The sequence below is a fragment of the Physeter macrocephalus genome, chromosome 2, assembly GCF_002837175.3.
Source record: "Physeter macrocephalus isolate SW-GA chromosome 2, ASM283717v5, whole genome shotgun sequence".
In the NCBI taxonomy this organism is placed as follows: Eukaryota; Metazoa; Chordata; class Mammalia; order Artiodactyla; family Physeteridae; genus Physeter; species Physeter macrocephalus.
In genome coordinates, this window is record NC_041215.1 from 132,564,893 (window position 1) to 132,590,920 (window position 26,028).

At 40.7% G+C, this 26,028-nt stretch overlaps 2 protein-coding genes across 13 annotated transcripts in view; one reads left to right on the forward strand and one right to left on the reverse strand.

Moving 5' to 3' along the window:
* The window catches only part of DGKD (diacylglycerol kinase delta), a 112,328-nt gene extending 112,187 nt beyond the window's left edge, over positions 1–141 (forward strand). Inside the window, exon 31 of the transcript XR_008619336.1 lies at positions 69–141. The gene's annotated coding sequence lies outside the window, so the exon portion shown is untranslated. The remainder of the gene's footprint in view (positions 1–68) is intronic.
* The window catches only part of USP40 (ubiquitin specific peptidase 40), a 97,446-nt gene that overhangs the window by 1,784 nt on the left and 69,634 nt on the right, over positions 1–26,028 (reverse strand). For 7 of the 12 annotated variants that reach the window (XM_055090599.1, XM_007103190.4, XM_055090597.1 and 4 more), the window contains 10 exons: positions 21,655–21,691; positions 20,103–20,167; positions 16,888–16,962; positions 13,889–14,015; positions 11,811–11,905; positions 10,375–10,493; positions 6,125–6,190; positions 3,432–3,642; positions 3,197–3,292; positions 52–146 (listed from right to left, as the gene is read on the reverse strand). In XM_055090599.1, the coding sequence (XP_054946574.1) occupies positions 52–146; positions 3,197–3,292; positions 3,432–3,642; positions 6,125–6,190; positions 10,375–10,493; positions 11,811–11,905; positions 13,889–14,015; positions 16,888–16,962; positions 20,103–20,167; positions 21,655–21,691 (986 nt within the window). Of the gene's footprint in view, positions 1–51; positions 147–3,196; positions 3,293–3,431; positions 3,672–6,124; positions 6,191–8,076; positions 10,494–11,761; positions 12,402–13,364; positions 13,526–13,888; positions 14,016–16,887; positions 16,963–20,102; positions 20,168–21,654; positions 21,692–26,028 lie in introns of those variants that run through there. The other 5 variants (XM_055090606.1, XM_055090624.1, XR_008619321.1 and 2 more) reach the window with 5 other exon arrangements.

The following is a 26,028-nucleotide window of genomic DNA, read 5'->3' on the forward strand; positions in this document are numbered from 1 at the left end:
CGGAGGTCGCAGTGGAATCGGTCGCGTAGGTGACGACCCTGGCTTACTTACCTTCTCTTTTTCCCCAGAGCGAACTCTTCCTGTTTTTCGCTTCCGATGTCATCTCTGACTGCACTGAAATCATCGTCATCTTCAACCAGGAGATTCTGCGTTTCAAAATAATGAACGAGCAATGTTTTCAGACATCTTTTTAGTCTACGTTTACGAGAGATGTGTGTAAAACAATCACCTAAATGGACAAAAGGGGATATCCAAATTTACAGAAGCCAGGTTAGTAACTGATGCGCTTGAGGCGGGGTTACCGTTCACTGCTCCCCGAGTGAGTGGGCAGGCGGTCCCGAGGGAGCCGAGGCCGCAGGCACAGGCCGCCTACAGCCAGTGCGACCCTGCCGTCTGCGTCCCGAGCTTCTGGGCTGCCTGGCATCTCCCCGGAGCCACCGCGGGGCTTTACAAGGAGCAGGCGTCCCTCTGCCTTCCCGGGACTCACAGGTCGGTCAGAGACCGGGATCCACCGTAGGCCCCGCTGCCCCCACAGGCCGGCCTCCGTCAGCGCCCGCCAGCCAAAAGGCCAACCCTGAGGACACGTGCCCGGGAGGAAAGTGTATCTCAACAAGGCAATTCTGAGGCCTGCCAGACCCCCGCGTTAGGGACCCCGGGGTTACTGGCCGCGTTCCCAAGTGCGGACCTGGGAGAGTTAATGCTGATTACAGTGGCGTGGCCCTCCTGCGTCTGACACGTCAGCTGAAGGGCTGCAGCAGGGCTTCGCTGCTTCTCCACTCTCGGGTGGGAACAACGCTGCGACAGAGATGATACTCTCTATTCCAGTAAATGGTGCACGATAAATCGTATAATTTTAGTTCCAATGATATATATGACGTGCTTTATAAAACTGTGAAACATCACAAAATCAGAGAAAATACGGAGACCCTGGGACAGACGCCCACGTTCTCAGGGGGCAGGAGGTGGGCGCGACGGCCCCTGTCCACGGGCCCCCGTCACGTAACCCCCCGGCCTCCTCTTCTTAGGCTCAAGGTGGCACGACTTTCTATGGTTGTTATGAGTTAAAACTGAATTAAATGTACACATGGGCGGCTCCTGGCAAAGACAAAATGCTCAGTGAGAGTTACCTATGAACAGTTATTAACCTTTTACCACATTTGCTTCCTTTTTAGTTTTCAAGGAAGAAGCGCCGTCTGTTGACGCCCCTCCCCTCGCTAGAGGTAAGCGCCCCGCTGACTCCGCTGTGATCGTTCCCATTTTTGTCTTCACTGCACAGAACAGGAATCCCAGCACCTCAGCACTTTACTTGGTTTTATACTTTCTATAAATGCCTGTTCTGTGACTTTTTCTTTTTCAACACTAAACGACTGGATGTATATTCACATTGACATCTGTAGCTCTGGTTTATCTGTTGTATCTGCCGTGTTCTCTACCACCATATCGATACTTCTTTTTCCCATTTTACATATTCCCTTTCTAAGGGTAATTGTGGTTCTTTCCAATATATGCCATTACAGATCAAATAGCTCTTCCATGCACATTTCTGTACATCTCCCCATACACATGGGTGTTTCTAGGATTTATATCTAGAGTGGAATTACTTGGCTGCATCGTACGGGCACCCTAACTGCCAACTGCTGTCTACTTGGCCCTCTTCCTGGTGCTGCACGGGAGACCCAAGAGTCTGGCCCAGCAGCTCCCGGCTTTATTTTATTTTGCAGGTCCCTGGCTACTGGGAAGCTATCTTTTCATCTGCTTTCTGGCCATTTCGTTTTCTGGGAATTGCTGGGCGTTACCCAACAGGGGAGAGATGGGCAAAGATTATTCTTTTGTAACTGATCTGTAGAAGTACTTTACATATTCTGGATAATAATCCTTGTTGGTCATATCCTTGTAGGTAGCTTTTCATACCTGTGGCCTGTTTTCTCACTTTGTATGGTCTCCTTTGGTGAAAGGAAGGTTTTACTTTTAACGTGCAGTCGTCCCTCAGTATTCACAGGGGACTGGTTCCAGGACTTGCCACAGAAACCAGACTCCTGGGGTGCCCAAGTCCAGAGCAGGCCTCCGTATCTGAGGTTCCACACCTGTGGATTCAACCAACTGTAGATCGCGTAGTACTGTATGTATTTATTGAAAAAAAATCTGCATATAACTGGACCCACGCGGTTCAAACCTGTGTTGTTCAAGGGTCAACTGTAGTCAAATTTATTGATCCTTTCCTTTAAGAAATCCTTCTTAAACTAAGTCATAAAAAATTTTCTTCTATCTTTTCTTCTAATGGTTGAAGTGCTTTTCACATTTAAGTCTTCATGCTGATCGTTATATAGGTGTGAGCAGAGGTGGATACAGATTTTATGGGGCCCGAAGCTTACATAAATTTGGCGACCCTCTTTATGAAAATGAAATAAAAGTTATGACCGTAATGATTGAATAATCCATTTGTAATGTGGCCCTCAAATACCTGTCAAGTGTCCCTATATGGGTGATTCTGTTTTGAGGCTCTATTTCAATTCTTCCCCTGCCCCAAAGCTAAACGGTCACCACAAGTGTGTAATCAGTCTTAATTCTTGGTACGGCACTACCCTGATCTTGTTCTTTAGAAATATCTTAGCTCTCTGGCCCTTTGCTCTCCCACATGAATTTATTCTCTTCAATCTAATCTACATGGTTTGTCACTGGGGTAGATGTGGGGAAAACTGATATTTTTACTGTTGTGAGGCTTCCCTTCCAAGAACATGATATGATTCTGTAGCTAACTGAAGCATTAATGCCTCTCACTATTTTTGTAATACTCTCCAAAAAGGGCTTATAAGTCTTTCTGTTGGGTGTATTCCCAGGTACCCTGTAATTTTACAACCTTTTGAACTCTCTTAAACAGAGCTGATGGTTTGACTGTAGAAAAACTAAGAACAGTTTTGTATTTTCCTTTTCGAATTTCTTTTACCTATCTTTCAATTTTTGTTTATTTATTTGCTTTTCTTCGTTGGGTGGCAGGTCATATTACATTGGTCCCATTCTTTAGTACAATGTTGAACAGAAGTGGTGATTAAGGGAATACTTATACTTCCCCCCACATTTTGAAACAATGTAGATAAAATGGGATTATCTATGCCTTGAAGATTTGATAAAACTTCTCTATAAAATCATTTGATTCTGGTGTTCTGTCAAAGTGGTAAGTTTACTGTTAAAAACGTACCTTAATGCCAATAGTATCTCCATCTTTCAAGTGATAAGGCGCCCCCTGCAAATTATCTTGCTTTTTCTTCTTTTTCCTCTTGGTAATTTGCTGGTTCTGCAGAAAAATTAAGTATCTTGAATAAAGAAAACTCGATCTCAAATTCTTACTCAATTCCCTGTCTGTGGAAAACTGCAGTTAATTACTCACTATGCCAGTGAGGCCCGATTTCCCTGAGGAAGCCCCACAACTTTACCCAGCTAGGTACTGGAAGCCACTCAAACTTTTCAGGAAGGTATTTGGCAATTTCAATTTTCTCCACAGGAAGGCAATAGAAATCGGCCACTTGGTGCCTCAGGGAGCCAGCCGTCCAGCCTCGGGCAGTGTCCCACACCAAGTCCCCGGGCAAGGCATGTGCCCTCTTGCCAGGGAGGCGCATCTGTGTCCTCAGCAGCACATGCTGGGGGCTGCATCAGAAAACAGGCGAATGTCAGATCTACAACAAAATGGGAAACATGCAATAACTACGGCAGGTGTGAACGGCAAAGCTTCTCCTCTGACTCTTCTGGGTTTTTTTTATAAGGAGAGATTTCCCTTAAACCCTCAATGCTAGTGGGAAACCTTTACTTTGATCTCCTTCAATCCTGACCCAGAATGGAGGTGAGCTCCCATTCTGAGTCCACAGCAGAGTCCCTGGGGAGGCAGCAGGCAAGGCTGAAGGCGGAGGAGGAAGTTCCTCAGTGGGGCACGGAGGGAAGAGGGCTGGAGACAGAGCTGAAAGGGCCAGCAGGGCTATCCCGGTGATGAAAGGGAAGAGGGGTTTCCCGCTACGGCGACCTCCTAGGAAATGCTGATTTCAGAACCAGAATCTGTGAAGCTGCCAGAAAACTTAGCCAGGGAGAAGAAACTGAGGGCTTAGAGTTAGGAAGAGAAGATGATGGGTGTAGTTGTAAGAGCAAAGGAAACCTTTCAGGAGATGAGCACAGATAAGAGGTCCTTGAAGGAAGAGAAAGAGGAGAAACATTCAGAAAGGTTGGAAAGAAATTTAGATGTATGGAGATTGTTTTAGATATAAAAACTAAAAACTACAGATAAGAATTGGAAGGTGGTGAGGAGAAATGAAAACTTTAAGGATGGTGAGACCATGAACTATTTTAATGCTGTATTTCTATTATACTGGTGTTTTTATCAAAAGAAAGGGTAACACAGTTGGAGGAAACAGGCAACGCAGGGAGAGCGAGGGCCCAGTGAATTAGGAGACTGGACTGAAAGGGGGGGACTGTGGTCAAGAAGGGATTTTTGAGAGGGTGTAGGTGTAGTTGAGGTCAGTGAGTAGAGCTGAGGCCCCAGAGCATACAAAGTGTGGTCAGCGTAGATGCAGGAGCTGCCAAGGAGGTGACAGAGTCTGGGCGAAGACACGAGGAGACAGGATCCTCGCTGGCGGGGGCAAGAGTGCTCTGGAGGTCAGTCAAGGACAGAAGTGCGGATGGGGAGGGGTCTAAGTGCACAGCACGGTCTTCAAAAGGACACTGCTCACGACAAACATGACAGAGGGTCAATTTATATAATGTAATATACTATTCTCTATTATAGAAAGAGCTCACACAAATTTCTAAGACCCCATAAAAAACAGGCGAAATATATGAAACAATTCACTCACTCACAAAATACAAATGGTTTACAAGCCTTTGAACAAACGCCCTAATCTTACTAGCAATCAAAGCATTGAAGCAAATGAGGCACGATAACCATTTTTCATTTATCAATTTAGCAAACATTTAAACAATGACAACATTCAATGATGGTTTGATAGTGAGGTGAAATAAATACTTAGAAACACAGCTTGTGGAAACATAATGGTATAACTTACCTGGAAAGGAATTTAACAAATAAGAGGTTTAAAATGTCCATACCATTTGATCCAGAAATTCCCCTCCAGGAAACTACTCCTAGTAATACAATTTGCATTAAGAATGCATTTTTCTGGGCTTCCCTGGTGGCGCAGTGGTTGAGAATCCGCCTGCCGATGCAGGGGACACGGGTTCGTGCCCCGATCCGGGAAGATCCCACATGCCGCGGAGCGGCTGGGCTCGTGAGCCGTGGCCGCTGAGCCTGCGCGTCCGGAGCCTGTGCTCCGCAATGGGAGAGGCCACAACAGTGAGAGGCCCACGTACCACAAAAAAAAAAAAAAAAAAAAAAAAAAAAGTGCATTTTTCTAAAACAGTGGGATTAAATGAAGGTCACACGCTTGAAAGAGTAGAGTTGTTATACAACAGGAGGGCAACAAGAATCATCGTGTCACATTAGGTAAAAGGAATCTTAACATTTGGTGTTACTGGCAAAAATGTCTTATAAAAAAGAATGTCCTATAATGAAAAAAAGAATAGGTAGGTTTGAATGTGGACAACTTTGGGGTGCTTCTTTATTCCATAAATAATTATTGACTATGACAAAGGCACTGTCCTAGGTATTGGGGATGCAGCAGCGACCAAAACCAAAGTGCTTGCTCTCACAAAACTTACAGTCTAGTAGTGGGAGACAGATAATAACTGATCATTCAGTAAGTGTATGTCAGGTGATATTAGGATGAAAAAAGGAGGACAAGGGGCCGCACGTCAGGCGTTACTATCAATTGGTTTGACAACAGACTCTCTGCAGGCACTGCTAAGAGCTTGGGATGAGCATCTTGCTTATACTTCAAGATCATTATGGGTTTAACATGCATTGGGACTTACTGAAGAATTCTGTTTTTATGGAAAAATGAGTTCTAAGATCTAGACACCAAACATACAAACACATTTCTAGAACACAATCTGTTTTAAGTTGCCAGACTCCTTAGAAGCAGTGAAAAAAACACTTAAAAAATTTAACACCTTAATCGATAGTAAAGAAACTATCCATTGGGATCAGACAAGTGTATAATTTTGTATGTGTAGTAGGACATCTTACCCCAAGTTTTCTTCTTTCTGAAGGGGCTCTAAGCAGATCTCAGTTCTCTGTCCCAATTTATATTCCCTGATAACAAATGAAACAAAATAATATTAAATGACATATCACTTTTTTCAAAGTTTTTTTTTTAACCCATTTCAAGTATTCTTAAGTGAAATATTATACCATATAAGAACACTCAAAATTTAAGAGACTACCATGAACAATTATACACCAAAAAATTGGACAACGTAGAAGAAATGGATAAATTCCTAGAAACATACAGCCTACCAAGACTGAATCATAAAGAAACAGAAAATCTGAACAGACCAATTATGAGTAAGAAGATTGAATCGGGGGCTTCCCTGGTGGCACAGTGGTTAAGAATCCACGGGCCAATGCAGGGGACATGGGTTCAAGCCATGGTCCGGGAAGATCCCACATGCTGTGGAGCAACTAAGCCTGTGAGCCACAACTACTGAGCCTGCAAGCCACAACTACTGAGCCCACGTGCTGCAACTACTGAAGCCTGCACACCTAGAGCCTGTGCTCTGCAACGAGAAGCCACCACAATGAGAAGCCCGCATGCTACGATGAAGAGTAGCCCCCACTCACCGCAACTAGAGAAAGCCCGCACGCAGCAACAAAGACCCAATGCAGCCAAAAATAAATAAATAAATAAATAAAATTACGGGGGAAAAAACCGATTGAATCAGTAATCAAAGACCTCCTAACAAAAAAAAGTTGAGGACCCGATGGCTTTACTGATGTATTCTACCAAAAGAAGAATTAATACCAGTCATTCCCAAACTCTTCCAAAAAAAAAAAAAACAGAACAGGAGGGAACACTTCCAAACTCATTTTATGAGGCCAGCATTACCTTGATATCAAAACCAGACAAGGACATTATAAGAAAAGAAAAGTAAAGGCCAATATCCTTGATGAACATTAAATGCAAAAATTCTCAAAGAAATATTAGCACACCACATTCAACAGTACATTAAAAGGATCATACACCATGATCAAGTGGGATTTCTGCAAGGGATATAAAGATGGTTGAACATTCGCAAATCAACTGCTATGATACAACCACGTTAACAGAATGAAGGAAGAAAATCATATGATCATCTCAACAGATGCAGAAAAAGCATCTGACATTCTTTCACGTTAAGAATTCTCAGCAAACTGGATATAGAAGGAATGTACCTCAATGCAATAAAGGTCATATATGAAAAGCCCATGGCTAGTATCATACTCAATGGTGAAAAGCTGAAAGCTTTGCCTCTGAGATCAGGAATAAGACAAGGATGCCCACTCTTGCCACTCATATGCAACACACTGGTGGAAGTGCTAGCCAGAGCAATTAGACAAGAAAAAAAAAATAAAAGGCATCCAGATTGGAAAGGACAAAGTAAAGTTGTCTCCATCTGCAGATTACATGATGATATTTATAGAAAACTCTAAAGACTCCACCAAAAATCTGTTAAAACTAATAAATGAATTCAGTAAAGTTGTGAGATACAAAATCAATATATAAATATCAGCTGCATTTTATATACCAACAGTAAATTATCAGAAAGAGAAATTAAGAAAACAATCCCATTTCCAACAGCACCAAAAAGAATAAAATACTTCGGATTAAATTTAACCAAGGAGGTAAAAGATCTGTACACTGAAAACTATAAGACACTGATGAAAGAAACTGAAGATTCAAATAAATGGAAATCTGTTCCATTGTCATGGATGGGGAGAACATTGTTAAAATGTCCATACTACCCAAAACAATCGACAAATTCAGTGCAATCCTTATCAAAATTTCAAAAGCATTTTTCAATTAGAAATAGAAAAAACAATTCTAAAATTGGTATAGACCCACAAAAGACCTTGAATAGTCAAAGCAATCTTTTCTTAAGAAAGAAGAACAGGGCTTCCCTGGTGGCTCAGTGGTTAAGAATCCGCCTGCCAATAAGCCTGCGCGCCTAGAGCCTGTGCTCTGCAACAAGAGAAGCCACTGCAATGAAAAGCCCTCGCAACGCAACGAAGAGTAGCCCCCGCTTGCCGCAACTAGAGAAAGCCCGCGCGAAGCAACGAAGACCCAACGCAGCCAAAAAATAAATAAAAATAAATAAAATTTAAAAAAAAAAAAGAAAGAAGAATAAAGCTGATGGCATCATGCTCCCTCATTTCAAACTATACTATAAAGCTATAGTAATCAAAACGGTATAGTACCGGCATAAACACAGACACATACATCAATGGAACCCAAAAGAGGGACTTCCCTGGTGGTCCGGTGGTTAAGACTCCTCACTTCCACTGCAGGGGGCGTGGGTTCGATCCCTGGTCAGGGAACTAACATCCCGCATGCCACACAGCATGGCCAAAAAAAAAAAAAAGAACACAATAGAGAGCCCAGAAATAAACGCATGCATATATGGTCAATTAATTTATGACATAGGAGCCAAGAACACACAATGGGGAAAAGAGTCTCTTCAATAAATGGTGCTGGGGGGACTGGACAGTCTCATGCGAAGGAACGAAACTAGACCCCTATCTTACACCTTATGCAAAAATCAACTTAAAATAGATTAAAAGATTTGAACGTTAAGACCTGAAATTGTAAAACTCCTAGAAGAAGACAGAGGAGTAAGCTCCTTGACATCAGCCTTGGCAATGATTTTCTGGATTTGACACCAAAAGCAAAAGCAATAAAAGCAAAAATAAACAAGTGGGACTACATCAAAATAAAAAGCTTCTGCACAGCAAAAGAAACCATCAACAAAATGAAAAGGCAACCTATGAAGCAGCAGAAAGTGTTTGCAAATCTAAGGGGTTAATATTCAAAGTATATAGAGAACTCATACAACTCAATAGCAAAAAGCAATCTGATTTTAAAATGGCAGAGGACGTGAACAGACTTTTTTTTTTTTTTTTGCGGTACACGGGCTTCTCACTGTTGTGGCCTCTGCCGTTGCCGAGCACAGGCCCCAGACGCGCAGGCTCAGCGGCCATGACTCACGGGCCCAGCCGCTCCGCGGCACATGGGATCTTCCCAGACCGGGGTACGAACCCACGTCCCCTGCATCGGTAGGCCGACTCTCAACCACTGCGCCACCAGGGAAGCCCCAGACTTTTTTTTTTTTAAAGAAGACATACTAATGGCCAACAGGTACATGAAAAGGTACTCAACATCATTAATCATCAGGGAAATGCAAATCAAAACCACAATGAGGTATCATCTCACACCTGTTAGAATGCTTATCATCAAAAAGACAAGAGATAGCAGATAGCAAGTGTTTTTGAGGATGTGGAGGAAAGGGAACCCTTGTTCAGTGCTGGTGGGAATGTAAATTGGTTCAGCCACTCTGGAAAAACAGTATGGAGGTTCCTTAGAAAATTAAAAATAGAACTACCATATGATCCAGCAATCCCACTTCTGGGTACCTCACCAAAGGAAATGAAAACAGGATCTCAAAGAGATTATCTGCACTCCCATGTTCATTGCAGCATTATGCACACTAGGCAAGATATAGAAAAACCTAGTGTCTGTTAACCAGTGAATGGATAAAGATGTGGTGTATGTATGTATGTGTACACACAAAGGAATATCATTCAGTCATAAGAAAGAAGGACATCCTGTTGTTTGAGACAACATGGATGGACCCTGAGGGCATTATGCTAAGTGAGATAAGACAACTGCTGTATGATATCACTTATATGTGGAATCTAAACAAGCTGAACTAATAGAAACAGGGACTAGGATGGTGGTTACCAGGGACTGGGACTGGCTGAAAAGGGGAGATGTTGGTCAAAGGGTACATACTTCCAGTTATAAACTATAATCAACATGCTGTACATGACATCCCCAGAACATATTCATCTTATAACACTGAATTATATACTTGAAAGTTGCTAATAAGAAAGTAGACCTTAAATGTTCTCACAAAAAGGAAATGGCGATTATATGATGTGATGGAGGTTGTTCGCTAATGCTATGGTGGTAATCATTCTGCAATATATGTCTGTCAAATCAATAGGTTGTACACCTTAAATTTATACAGTGTTATATGGCAATTATATCTCAATAAAGCTGGGGGGGGAAACAATCAAAATTTTGTTCACAGTCTCTGGACCATAGTAAAAACAGATGAAACTACATTTATACTTAATATGAGAAACTGAAGTTGTCTCAGAGTTTAATTTATGATAAAAAGTATCATCGACATGACAAACGTGGAATGACCTGTTGGGGAATGTTCAACTGAGAGCCCTACCTGAGCCGCTGATAGTGGACTCGTAAGAGCCTGCCGGGGCGCCTACTTTCCACCGTCCAGGCTCTAAGGAAGGCGGGCGATGGGATGGAAAACTCCGAGAAGGAGGGCAAGGTCATGGCCTAGAAAAGAAACAGACATCGGAAAAAGCACTCTTAAAAACAGACTGCTTTAGGAACAAAAAATGAAGTGCTACACAATGACATTTAAGGGAAAGACTATCTTAGGTAATGATAATATCTACCAAAAAATCCACAGGAATATCGTTTAAATGAAATTAACCCTGAGTAATTTTTGTATTCCTCTCTACTGAAATCAGCCTGAGAGATAAGTGACTTTTCTGTTTCTAAATCTGAGCCAAAAGCTGCTTTTCAATGATTATGTTTTAGAAAATGAAACTTTAAAATTAATTTCTATATGACTGTAACTCAAGAGCAGAGGCCTCTCTAATAAAGCAAGGACTCATCTTCAACTTCCATCTGTGCTCATACAATTCAACAAAGTTTGCTCTGCCATGGAAATAACTTCTGATTTTGAAATATTTCAGAATCTCTGGATCCAAATGCTAGGCCCAAACCGCTGGACTAATTCTGTAGGAGTGGATAACTATTTCTATACTTAGGCTGTAGTACATAAAATGGCCAATATTCATCCGTTTTAAATCTAGAAACAGCAATTTTGTATCTTTTAATCTAATATAACAAAAAAAAGTCTCTACTTGTTCTTATTAGAATAAGACCATTTGTTTTTTTTGAGGAAGGTATTTCAGATATTGAAGACACACAGAAGTCAATCAATGACTGATATTCACCTTACGTGCACCTACACTTTTTCCTTTAAGAGCAAGAAGGGATGTTCATTTTAATCCAATGAGAATAAGATGCTTCTCAAGCATTTTGTGTTGTATTCAACCCAGCCTTTCCATTTGGACAGAACACTGTCTGTGGGTATTAATGTCCAGGAAAACAATACAGTTATCTAGTTTAACATCCGAACATAAAGCTGATATTCTGACTTCCTGAGCAACTGACAACACAGCTTTTACTAACAACATTTAACACATGAATCACAATGACACAAAAACAATGTAAATAAAGGAGTAAAGTGAATGCTTTACAAATGTTCCAACAAATGTTTCCCTAAAAAATCAAAATGAACATAAGCTGCAAGTCACTGAGGAGATTTCAAATGAAAGCACAGCATGCCTGTCAGAGAGGGGATAAATGAAAGCCACAGGCAACTGGTAGAAACAAACCCAGGGAGCTGTCTGAGCGGTATGTGTGTGTGGCCTGTGGCGTACTCACCACGGAACACGGCATATAACACACGCCCTATCAGAACAGACTGTAATTGAGGGAAAAGGAAATAGAAGAATATATTAATATCTCACTGGAAGCAGCCAGATCACCACCAAGGTGCGCTGCAGGAGGAAGGCTGACCTGAGACTTCAGCTCCCCCAACGTAGCATCTTCTGAGATGTCAACGTCTCCCAAGTAGCGGAGGGAAACTTCTGCATGCGCGTCACTGGAAGCATCTACAGAGGACAGAGCAAGATGTCTGACAGGAGCTTTAGACGTACTTAGTTCTTATTTCTGAAATGCAGGCCACGTTTTGATACTGCAAACGGGTTTAGTACGATTCCATCCAAGCAACGCAGAATCTGAATTCCTCAAGTCAGCCCCTCAGGACTTCACGGGGAGGAAGCAGGGCCCAGCAGATGGGCAGCCAGGGAGCATGCTGTGGGCACAGCACCAGGTCTTCTCACTAGAGTGGCTTTGAGGAGTTTTACACTTGTGCTGTCTACCTGGAATGCTCTTTCCCACACCCTCTGCTTCCTCAAAGAGGACTCTGCTGCTTGGATACTCTGCCCTGCTCTCATCTTTTATTTAACCTGTTTCTCTCCATAACACTTGTCCCAACTTGTTACTCTTTTGTCTGTTTTCTTATGTGTGTGTATACATGTGTTTTTTTACATATATATATATATATATATATATATATTTTTTTTTTTTTTTTAACCTAATCTGTCTCCCCTACAGAACATGATTTTCAAGAGAGAACAGGTCATCTATCTTGTTTGTCTCTCCAGTGCCAGGAATGGTGGGTGCCACACAATAAATGTCCAATAAATGTTTACTGACTAAAAGAATTCTTGACAATAAGAAGGCCTTTCTACATTTGTTTTAAAAGGGGGAAAACAAAATGCTCTCTCATATAAAACTCTGGATATAAAAGTTGATAACTAAATTTGAAATCAGTAATTTGACTCATTTTTGCTTTAGTTAAATGTCTTTGCTTACTGCTGGGCACACTGCTAATACATAATAGGAAATTAATTATAAGTAAATTAAGTAAAAAAGCTCTCTTCATGAGTGGTCCTTCTTGTGTCTTAAGGATGCTGTAAGCTGGTACTACCTGAAAGACACTTTTAGGAAATTCTCAGAAATAAAAGTATTTGCCATATGTTGTGATACAGAAGGACTACCAAAAAAATGAACTGTTTTCTTTACTTTCACGGAGAAACACACTGCTTTTTAAGTTGTAATTATTATTCTATCACAAAATCATTTTTAGAATTAACATGTCTAATATAACTCAAACAAAAAATAACTTAATGCCAATTTCATAGCTAATTCAACATGAAGTATTTTATTGCTCTATACACATAATCGTAACTTCAAAAAGTAAGACCATTTATGTTAGTTTCAGTACTGAATTTTAAAAGGTAAAAAGAAATGTAAGTATATAATACTTCAAGGCATTAAAAAAGCTAAATAATTAAGCATGATAAAAGGAAAAAAATATAAAAACTTGGTCCTACTAAAAATATATTCTCTTTATCTACAATTACAAAGGAGATTAACTTGTATCTTCTTATAAGGAAGTCCACTTTTTACAGTGGCAATTCAGACTCCCTGCCTTTGCTCATCATGACTTGTGCGCTGAATTCTGCCTGTGGAGAAGAAACTTAGAGTGAAACAATACGTTTATACCCTGTCTGGGAGTCTTCTCAGAAGTCAGTGAGCTGGAACGCCCTTGAAGGAGCTCCTCCTGGGTGGTAGCAGCAGAAAGAACAGGAGCTGCGTGGGGTCCGGACTCCAGCCCTGCCTCTCCGCCCCTTGGGGCTGCAGTGAAGTCAATGGAAGCGACTGAAGCTTCAATGTCTTAGTTTGTTACAATAACTGGGGCCGCTATTCCTGTTGCCATGAGGCGCTTGAGAGGTGATATTATATAACAATTCCTTGAAAAAATGTAATATATTGCTGTAATAATAATGATAATAAAAATAACAGATGGCAAATGAAAGGTAAAGCCAAAAAAAAAAGATGGTATTTTATAGAGGTTACAAACCACTGTATAAAAATAGGATGGTATTATTATACTATGAATTATGGAATAGATTTTGACTTTCAACCTTATATTTAAAAAATACCTATTTCAGTTGCCTCTCAGCAGAAGCAATCTTTTTACTTTTCTTTAAGACACAGAGGCTGCTGTAATTCTGCTGTGTTCTCACCTTGGATGGAATTAGCTCTCCAGACCCCGCCTTGAGAAAAGGTACAGTTTGTCTGGTCCTGATGACTCTTCCAGTGATGCAAGGAACCCCGTGGCTGGTACCACCAGATGGGCACCTTCAGGAAACCCTGAGGAATGGAGATTTCCAACTGCTGTGATGCACACAGATTAAGTCAACTTCTACTTCCACAGAAAGAAACTTTTTTTTGGCCATGCCAAGCATCTTGTGGGATCTCAGTTCCCTGACCAGGGAAAGAACCTGTGCCCTCGGCAGTGAAAGCAAGGAGTCCTAACCACTGGACCACCAGGGAATTCCCAGAAAGAAACATCTTGATACAGAAAATGTTCCTGAATTTATTTTTCCTTAAGATGTATGTATTAACTGTCATGTATTATACTTGCTTACTGTTTTTACAATCAAAGTTTAAAATCATAAAAATCAGTCTTTAGGATGACTGGGACCAATGTTCTATATCTTCTTTTTTAAAATTTCATTGCACTGGGTCTTAGTTGTGGCTCACTGGCTCCTTAGTTGTGGCTCCAGGGCTCCTTAGTTGTGGCATGCAAGCTCTTAGTTGCAGCATGCATGTGGGATCTATTTCCCTGACCAGGGATCAAACCCGGGCCCCCTGCACTGGGAGCGCGGAGTCTTATCCACTGCGCCACCAGGGAAGTCCCTGTTCTGTATCTTAGTAGCTACAGTAAGTGAAAAGCATAAACAAACTAACAAAACATTTGATAGAACAAACTACATAAATGTTTTCAGGCAATGTAAGGGCACCATAGCACAATGCACCAGTTACATGCAGTTTTTATTTATAAGTTTCTAAAGGAACTTTATAGAGATCCAACAACCTATTGATCTAAGGTGCATTCCTATATACCAACTTCATGAAATAAACTCGTCTCCTTAAACACACTCTGTAATTTCAGTTTTACTGATTTAACTGATTCTTCCCCACCCCTTTTTTGAGTGGGTAAAGAACTTGAATAGATTTACTAAATGAAAGATCAGTTGCTATTACAGTGCTCAATTTCCAACAAGAGAAGATGAGAATGTGAAAAAAAAACATGTAAAGTATTTTAAATGTGTATTTCAAGACATGCATATTAAAATGAGAATATTTTTCTGTTTATCAAATTGGTGAAGATTAATAAACACTCAACTTCCATGCAGTAAATAAATAAATGTAAATCAGAGCAAAAAACTCCATTTTTTTTCACCTGTCAAAAACCAGAAAGTCTAATAATATTCTATGTTGGTGAAACTGTAAGTAAACCTGAACTCCTGTAAATTGGTTCCAGGAGTATAAACTGCTGCCAAGTTTCTGGATGGTAATTTGGTGCTGTCAAAATTTAAAATGCCCAAGCCCTTTGACCCAGCCATTCCATGGTTAGGATTTTACCTTCTGATACACTAGCCCATGCATACAAAGATATTCACTGTAAATCATTTATGGTAGCAAAAACCATGAAACAACCTCAAGGTCCCTCTTCAGAAGACTGGTTATATTACGGTAGGCCATAACTTTGACAAAGCAATTTCAATTCTAGGAATATCCTGCAGATACATATGTGCAAAATGGCAAATCAACGATATTTTTGGCAGTGTTATTTGTATCACCAAAAGACTGGATACAACCTAAATATTCTTTGAAAAGAGATTGGTTAAAAAATAAATCATGGTACCTCCATATACATCAAATAGAATGAGATAACTTTATGGGTACTAATATGGCATATATACGGGGGTAATGAAAAAAGCTAGGTGCAGAATAGGGTGTCAAGCTTATAATCATTTGTGTAAATAAAAATATGTATATACATATGAATGTGTACATATATGTTATGTATATACACATACATACGTGTGTGTGTGTGCATTAAAAAGCACGTGCCTCTGGAAGGATACAGAGGAAGCTGGCTGCCTGTGGAGGGAGGACCCCAAGTGGCAGGGGGACAGGAGGGATGGGGGATACTTTTCCTGGCCCAGCTTTTTATACACTTTGAATTTTGTATCATGAATACTATCAATTCAAAAATTAACTATAAAGAGCACGGTATAAAATACAACAGAACACTATGAAGTCATGAAAAAGAATAAGGTAGGTCTGTATGTGCTGATGCGAGATCCTCAAGATATATTAAATGAATAAAAACAAACAAAAAAAGGTATAAAACAGTGCATAGATTATGACCCCCTTTATGTAAACTTTGAAAAGGATACGCACATATTTACATTCAGCATACAAACAGGCATAATTTTTTTCTTGGAAGGATACACAAGGAAAAATAAGTTTATTGTGGCTCTTTCTGGAGAGAAAGATATGGGAGAAACTTCTGTTTATCATTTTATAGCCTTCTACACTGTCTGAGTTTTCTAATCATAAGCAAATGATTATCTGAATGCTGGAATTCTGGGTCATTTTCATCTTTACATGTGTCCACATTAAAACAAAAACAAACTAATAAGTAATGGCTTTTCCAAGTGGTAATACACAGTGTCTATGGAAGAGCAGTGGTGTGAGCCCTCTCACGAACCACATTAGGACTGTAAACTTGGTACGACTCTTTGGGAAAACAAATTTGGCTTGTTAATTCCATCTTTAGAATTGTCTTAAGAAGGATTTATATTTATTACTATTTATAGGAACAAAAAATTTAAAACAAGCTAAAATCCGAACAACAGGGATACAGGTGAATAAAACTGTGGTAAGTCATATATTGGATATAATGATTGTTTCTGGATTTTATGGTCAGGTTAAAAAATAAAATATAAAAAGTAGGAAATAAAATTGTACATACAATTTGACTTTATAGGAAGAAAATATATAAAGATGTAAAATATGGTAGCTGTCTGACTGGTAGGGTTTTGGGTAAGTACTCTATTCTCTTTATGATCGTACTTCCCCATTTTCACACAATGAGAACATATCATCCTTGCAATCATAAAATAGTAACTGTTTTTTACAAAATGTCTATTCAGGAGCAAAATCTTACCAGAGGAGGAAGTTTTCCTTCAATTAAAAGCAAAGTGTCTCCGGAAGAGAGCATAAGCTCTTTCAGTGCTGCATCCTGGGAATACAGAAAGTGAAAGTCTTTTTTGTCACTTATGACTTCTGAAAGGAACAAAGAGACCATTCGATCTTTTTTAAAAAACCCTATGCCTCTATTGCCCTTTCAAGAAATAAGTAAATGAATAACGAAGCAGATATTGACGAGATGGAAATAAGCTAAAACCATAAAAAAGTATATCATTATATATTAAAACTGTATAATTATGAACTGTAAAAGATTAAAGGAAGGGAGATGGATGAGATAAGAAATGACAGACTAATTTACAGAAGATAAAATTGTAGTTAAGCCTAAAAGATGGGCTGGATTTGGGAAAACCAGAGGAAACAAGAAGGAATTTCTCAAGGAAAGAAGAACACAGAGAAGTCAAGGTTAAGTCAAGAGTCAGTATGACTTGTTTTGGGGAAGAGCTAAGAGACTAGATTAATTAGAATAGGAGGTATCTGCTGGAGAGAAACGGGAAAGAAAACCGGGTCGGAAAGGTGGTCACAGGTCAAAGGGATGTGGAACAGAAAAAAAAAAAAAGAGTTTTCAGCTGCTTTCAAAAAGCCACTCAAGATTTCTGCGAAGGGGGTTTTTAAAGATCCATCTAAGCTGCCACACCTGTGACATACTGAAGTGGGGAACACATGGGCTCAGGGAAGCCAGTTGTAGTAACTTAGGTAAGAGGCCAAAAAACACACACAAAAAACAAGAAAACAGGGCTTGAACCAGGAGGCCAGCAGTGGGAATGGTCAAGAAGGAGTAGAGAAACTGACTGAAGGCTGAGACCATATATGACGGATGTAAGGTAAGTAGCATAAGCCACACTTCAGGCTGAAAAAGATCAGGATGAGAAAGACAAGAAGCAAATCTGGGAAGCGGAGCCAGTTCTGAGGGTAATGAGTTTGCTTTTAGATGAACTGTTTGATACTGATTTAGGAATTAATAAGAGGGGAAAATAAGGAAACCGTTTGACTAGATATACTCTTTTGACATCCAAACGGTATGTCCTGAGGATTCTTTGAGGTTCACTTTTTACTCTAGGCAGTCAAATTCCTGGCCAGGACTCAAGAGGAGCCTCTCTGTATTGTCCCCGACTGCTACACAGCAAGCACTGTTCCCCGCAAGGCCCTGCTCTAGACCAACCTCTGCTGATGCTCGCTGCCAGCGTCTCGGTGAACAGGAAGCAGGCGGCTGAAGACTGGGGGAAAGGGGAGCGAGCACAATTGTCTAAGCTTCCTCACAAAGCTTTGTCCTGGGTCCACTTCTAAGGCCAGGGATTTGGACTGTGAGCTCTGATGCTACTTGGAGCAACAATAAGATGATTAACCAACATGAAAAGATGCTCACCTCGCTAATTATCAGAGAAATGCAAATCAAAACTGCACCGTTATCACCTCACACCAGTCAGAATGGCCATCATCAAAAAGTCTGTAAGTAATAAATACTAGAGGGACTTCCCTGGTGGCGCAGTGGTTAAGAATCCGCCTGCCAATGCAGGGGACACAGGTTCAATCCCTGGTCCGGGAAGATCCCACATGCCGCGGAGCAACTAAGCCCATGTGCCACAACTACTGAGCCTGCGCTCTAGAGCCCGCGAGCCACAACTACCGAGCCCGTGTGCCACAACTACTGAGCCTGCGCTCTAGAGCCCGCGAGCCACGACTACCGAGCCCGTGTGCCACGACTACCGAAGCCCACGTGCCTCGAGCCTGTGCTCTGCAACAAGAGAAGCCACTGCAATGAAAAGCCTGCGCACCGTAATGAAGAGCAGCCCCTGCTCACCACAACTAGAGAAAGCCCGCGCATCAATGAAGACCCAATGCAGCCAAAAATAAATAAATAAATTTATTTTAAAAAATAAAAAATAATAAATGCTGGAGAGGGTGTGGAGAAAAGGGAACCCTCTTGCACTGTTGGTGGGAATGTAGATTGGTGCAGCCACTGTGGAGAACACTATGGAGGTTCCTTAAAAAACTAAAAATAGAGCTACCATATGATCCAGTGGTCCCACTCCTGGGCATATATCTGGAGAAAACGCTAATATGAAAACATACATACACCGCAATGTTCACAGTGGCATGATATACAACAGCCAAGACATGGAAACAACCTAAATGCCCACTGACAGATGACTAGATAAAGAAGATGTGGTACATATATACAGTGGAATATTACTCAGCCATTAAAAAAAGAAATAATGCCATTTTCAGTAACACAGATGGACCTAGAGATTGTCATACTAAGTGAAGTTAAGTCAAAGAAAGACAAATATCATGTGATATCACTTACACGTGGAATCTAAAAAAATGGTACAAATGAACTTATATACAAAACAGAAATAGACTCACAGACATAGAAAACAAACTTATGGTTACCAAAGGGGGAAGCGGGGGAGGGATAAATTATGAGTTTGGGATTAACAGATACACACTACTATATATAAAAGAGATAACCAATAAGGACCTACTGTACAGCACAGGAAACTATCTCAATATCTTATAATAATCAATAATGGAAAAGAATCTAAAATAGAATATATACATTTAACTGAATCTCTGTGCTGTACACCTGAAACTAACACAACATTGTAAATCAACTACACTTCAATAAAAATTTTTTAAAAGAAGAAGAAGAAGAAAAAAGATTAACCAGATTCCAACCATCCTGTGATAACACTGCTCCTAAGTCTACCCTAAGAGTCTGGGCAGGATTTAGTGACGCAGTTTGAATCAGAGCCTAAGTGATTGGTTGGTAAGATGAATTCTGCCATCATTAACTTACAGAGAAACTCTCAGATTAAAATATTCAGGATTCAAAATTCAGAGTGTATCTTCAAATTCTTTCACTGGTTCAAATGTCTTTTCTCTGTAGTTCTCTGCCTGTTAATGAAGAACTACTACTAGAGACATATTCTCTTATCAAAAGAGGACTCAATACAGGTGTTAGACGATGTTCCCACTTAGCTGAAACTTTCCCTCTGACTCTATGAAAGAATTGCAGTAAGGAAAAAGTAGACCCACAGGTGGATTTGTATATCCTAAAAAAAAAAGGAACGCTTTCTCTAGAATTGATTCACATGAGTAGGGTGGTATCCTTATGAAAATACAAAATAAACACAATCACTTTACAAATGAAATGTATAGAAATAATCTTACTTCTTCACATAAAGCCTCCCCAGCTTCATAGCACCAATCCATTTTTCGTAAATGCCATGCGTCTCCTATGAAGGAATCAAAATCAGATGAAAAAGAACTCAGAATAATATGTTTTAAGAGTTTGTCAGGAATGACCCTTCTGGATAAATGAATATCAAATGGGATATGATCTAGTAAGTATTAACTAATTTTTAAAGTAAATTATCTCCTCCAGGGCCTGAAAAAAAATTAAGTCACTGCCCCAACTTGGTTAATTTTCTCTATATTCCACCAAGACCTGTATACTTGCAAATAAAAATAAGACTTGGCACTAGTATGCAACATCTACTTACACCTTTATTATTTACAAGTACACAGGCGCATCCACACCACACGTTAAGCATAGACAGATGTACATACGCAAGCACAGAATCCCTCCTAAAATCATGAAGTTGAGTTTTATTTCACTGTCTTAGATGAAAATACACGCTAACATCGCTCAGCAGCTGATAACATGTACAGCAAACCTGTCCTATCCCATCAGCAGCGATCTAACGAAAGCGTGTCCTTTTGGCACGGTGCTTCAATGTAGCTGGTACAAATGAACAGTTATGAAGGTTAATCAGATTTCAGTTTTTCAGCATGCTTGCTACACACTCACGACATGGGGAGAGAATTTTTTTCGGGGAGAGGGAACTGAGCAAAAGTTGAAAATCCTGATGGTTAAAAAACTAGCAATGTTTTATAACAGTCAACTCCCCCACCCACCGAAAGAAGCTACAGACAAGGGAAGAAACATAGGCCTCACATTTCTCCTGCACAGGCCACAGGTTTTGAATCCCAATACTGTTCTTTGTAGACCCTCTTTTGTCATCGGTTCTAGTTTTAAATGCAGTAAGATTTATATAGATATTTATCTTAATCTAAGTTTGTTTAAAAAAACCAGTAAGTTAAGAGTGAACACCATTACTTCATAGCACAGCATGGTAGAAAGAAATCAGAGTTCTGAAATCAGAGCCACTTAGCTACTTGCTCTGTAACTGGGTAAGCCGTTTAACCATTTTCAGCATCTGTAAAGTGGGAACGGGGGATGACCCCGGAAGGGGGGACTACTGTCGAGATGACCTGAGGCATCGCACAGCAACTCCTAGAAGTTGAGCAAAAAATAAACCCGGGGTTTATTTTTTTCATTCATATTACATTCCCTAATCTAGACACAGAAATACTGGCATGAAACACAATGCATTGAAATTCTGAATCCATGAGGTTAAAAAAAGAAATTCAGCAAAAGATCTAGGAAATTCCAGAGGGTCTAAATCTTAACTGTATCTCTTTTGTACCTTTGTTGTTTCCTATCTAGGCCCTCTTTCCTTAGAAGTAGGCTAACCTCCAACTAGTTTTCTTTTAGCCTGCAAACAAGAACCAGGAGAATTATGTACGTATAGAAATGTAAAGCATAACTGACAACCCCGGAGGAAAAAAAAGTTTGAAAAGTTTTCATTAGGCTTATAGAAAATTTATTATAGGTAAAGGATGTGGATAAACTTATGTATCATCATGGTCTGTAACTTACCTGAAAGGCCAGATTTCTCCAGCATTACCTTTAAACACTGTAAGAAAAAAACACTATGTTCATTAGTTGTTCTATATCTGAGTTACAGTATTGTGAGAAACACCCTTTTTTGACCCTGGGCCTATCTGAGTCTGATTATATTTAGTAATTCTCAAATAGATAAAGATACACATGCTGCAGTGATTAAGTAAGCGCTTCTGAAGGGCTAGGTGGCGCCAACTCAGCAGGGAAAACCAGTCTCCGGTGTTCGCAACCAGGTCTATCTAAAAGTTCATCCACTTCCAGGACTGCGGTATGATTCCCTTCTTAGGAGGACTAACAGTGTATTTTTGACCAGATGTGATTAATTAGGCTGATTTCACAGAACTCTGACTCCTAGAGGAGGAGATTAGCTTTTACTTATCATCTAAGAAACAACTGGTCATACATCAACTCATGAGGGGAGAACTAGGCATACTGTGAGCTCATGGCACAATTCAATAAACGAGACACGATTACCAGACGTTTAAACAAAACAAAAATAGTCATAAAAAACTCCCAACTTCTTGAGGGGAAAAACATTCTTAAATAAATTTAGGGCAAAGCAGTATGTAAAATTTCATTTATACTATAATAGAGCAGACGGGAGTAGTACAAAGGATGATCACTGCTGCCCTGCTTGGATTAGGAGAAAAATGGCAAACAATCCAGACATCCCTGGATTAACAGGGGAACATTTAAATAAACTATGAGAGGTCTTAAAACAATGAAAAGGATAAAAGAGATTTATATTTACGGGTCTTAAAAGATCTTTAAAATATTTTAAGTGAAACAAAGTTCTGGGATCCCATTTATGATTTTAAAGAAAACCATACAAGTCACGCTCTTATTTCTACACGTACATACATACCCACACATTGGTACACACATGGCAAAGGTACGGAAGGATACACTCTACTGATGTGGATAAGATTATACTGTCCAATGACAACAGTGACTTCTGGGGAAGGGACAAGAATAGGGTGGTGACCAAGGGGGATTTTTAGTCCCCCCAAAGTTTAAAAAATAAGACTAAATCCACAATTACTTGTCTGATTAAAAATAAAAGAGACTCTAGAATTAAAGATTGTTTAGAAAATGATGACAATGACAACACAGTATGTTAAAATAGGGAATGGGGACTTCCCTGGTGACGCAGTCGTTCAGAATCCGCCTGCCCACGCAGGGGACATGGGTTTGAGCCCTGGTCCGGGAAGATCCCACATGCTGTGGAGCAACTAAGCCCGTGCGCCACAACTACTGAGCCTGCGCTCTAGAGCCCACAAGCCACAACTACTGAAGCCTGCGCGCCTAGTGTCCATGCTGTGCAACAAGAGAAGTCACCGCAGTGAGAAGCCCGCGCACCGCAACGAAGACCCAACGCAGCCAAAAATAAATAATAAATAAAATAAATAAATTTATTTAAAAAAATCAGGGAATGGGACCAAAGCCATATTCAAAGAAAATTGCAGTCTCAAAGGCCTCCATTATTTAAGAAAAACAAGCAACTGAGCATTCACCCTGTGTTCCAGATAGAGGAAACTGCCGGTGTCAAGGCCTGTTTGAGGAACAGCATAGTGACCAACGCGGCTGGAGTAGAGCGAGTGAGAGTGATAGTTAGACTTTTTTTTTTTTTTTAAAGGTACCAAAGGGCCAGATCACACAGGGCCTTGCAAGGTCACTCGGGGCTCCCCCCCACCTCACCCCGAGTGAGATGGGAAAGCAGAGCAGGGTTGTGTGCAGAGGACTGACTGATCTTACACTTTAAAGGATTACTCCACTTCTTTGTACGAACACACCCTGGGAGGTGTCAGGCTGGAAGGAAGGAGATCGGTTAGGAAGCTGCTGGAATAATCCAGATGAGAGGTGAAGGGGTGACAGCAGTGAAAGGAATAAGATGGGATCAGATCCCAGATAGATCTTGATGGTAGAACCAAAACGATTTCCTGAAACACTGATTATGAAGTAAGAAAGAAAAGAATCAAAGACGATTTCAAGGTTTTTGGCCTAAGCAAGCAGAAAAGGGAGCCACCGTAATAGAAAAGGGAAATGTGAGTGAAGTATGTTTGAGAGAGATCAGGAGCTCTGTTGTGGGTGTGCTATAATTTGGGATGACAATCAGACAACCGAAGAGTAGCTGGACATATGAGTACGGCATCTACGACTTGAGCACGAGGTGCTCACAAGGCACAGGGAAGAGGAAACACAGACTGAGAACGGGTAGGCCTGAGAGGTGGGAGGAAAACCTAAAGAGCTGCGGTCTTCTCAAAGCAAGTGGCAAAAGTCATCCAGTATGTCACTGCTGCTGAAAGAGCAAGTAGGATGAAGACCGAGACCTGCTCACGGGACACAGCAACATGGAGGCCACTGAGAGCCTTGACAGAGCGGTTTCAGCTGGGGAGGGGGCGGGCAGGCACGGGGAATGACTCCGCCTGCAGTGGGTTCAGGACAGAACAGAAGAAAGACATACGCATCGCACCTTGGAAAAATTCTGTGCTTTCCGTTCTTTGAAACGAAAAAACACTGAAGTTACCCAAGGCCACATCCCAGGCACAAAATGACTAACCGTCTTTTCCTCTAAGTAACTGCTGCCTTTCCAATGATATTTCTAGTCCCTCTTCGCACTTCCAACTTACAAATATAAATAAGATATTGAATTGCCCCCCAATTCTTCATAGCATCCAATCCAAAGTTAGCCCTTATCCCTCCTTAGAATCATCTAGCACAAGTCCAAACCTTATCAGGGACACTCTAATGTCTGATTCCTATGATATGTATCACTTGCTGGCAGTAAGTCAATAATAAACCTTTTTTTAAAGCTAAAAACACCCCCAAACAAAAAACGTATTAAAGTTAAAAGGCAAATGAAAACCTGGGTAAATATTTACAACTTGTAACAAAGGGTAAAAAAAATATTTTATTTAAAAAAAGTTTGGGGACTTCCCTGGTGGTGTAGTGGTTAAGAATCCGCGTTCCTATGCAGGGGATGCAGGTTCCAGCCCTGGTCCGGGAAGATCCCACATGCCACGGAGCAACCAAGCCTGTGTGCCACAGCTACTGAGACTGTGCTCTAGAGCCCTCGAGCCACAACTATTGAGCCCGTGCTCAACTACTGAAGCCCACGTGCCTAGAGCCCATGTTCCATAATAAGAGAAGCCACTGCAATGAGAAGCCTGCACACCATAACGAAGAGTAGCCCCCACTCGCCACAACTAGAGAAAGCCCAGTGCAGCAACAAAGACCCAACACAGCCAAAAATAAATAAAAATAAATAAATTTATTTAAAAATAATAAAAAATTTAGAAAAAAGTTTTATCATGGAAAATTTCAAACACATGCAGAGGACAGTAAAATGAACCCTCAAGTATCCACTGCCAGCCCCAAGTCCTGCTGCGGCCAGTCTGGTTTGCCAACGCCCCGCCCACTTCCCCTGACTGGCTCCTCACATCCTTTTGAAGCAAATGTCAGGTGTCATTTCATTTATTGATGTTCAGTACTCAGCTCTAAAAGGTGAAGATTTCTTTTGAAAAACGTAACTCTTAAATAATTATAATATCTAAAAAAATTAACTCGTAAATAACAAATATTCTGTCAGTGTTCAAATTTCCTTACTTTCTCTTAAACTGTTACTACAGTTCTTTTGGTTTGAATCAAGGGCCACATAAATTCCATACACTGCACCTACCTGCTATTTCTCCTAAGTCTCCTTTAACCTACAGGCTGCCTCACGCTGCAGTTGATTTCTTGAAGTGGAGGAGATTTCCACTTCAGGACAGTGCTTACTGCAGGCCTGTGGTGCACTTAACAGGTCCCTTGTCCCCTGTACTTCTTATAAACTGGTACTCAGACCTAGAGCCGTGATCGGACTCAGGTCCAGTTTTTTTTTTCTTTCGGCAAGAAAAGCACGGGTATTGTTTTGAACTTCTAAATGTCTGGGTGTTGCTCTTTTGGAGTTGTTAGCAGTTTTTCAGGATCCTTGCTTAGATCCATTAATTCATTAGGAGTTGAAAAACAGTGATAGTCTAAAATTCTTTCTTCACTATGTTAGCTGGGATATGTCTATTAAAAAAATCTTCTCATTATCTATTTGGTTGATGTGAGGTATAGTCTGCAAACAAAAAGATAAATGCTTGATTCTTTCATTTACAGTTCCCTAGCATCCACTGTAGGCAAGCAATGAATAGATTTTTTTTTTATTTTTTTGTGGTACGCGGGCCTCTCACCATTGTGGCCTCTCCTGTTGTGGAGCACAGGCTCCGGACACGCAGGCTCAGCGGCCATGGCTCACGGGCCCAGCCGCTCTGCGGCACGTGGGATCTTCCCGGACCGTGGCACGAACCCGTGTCCCCTGCATCG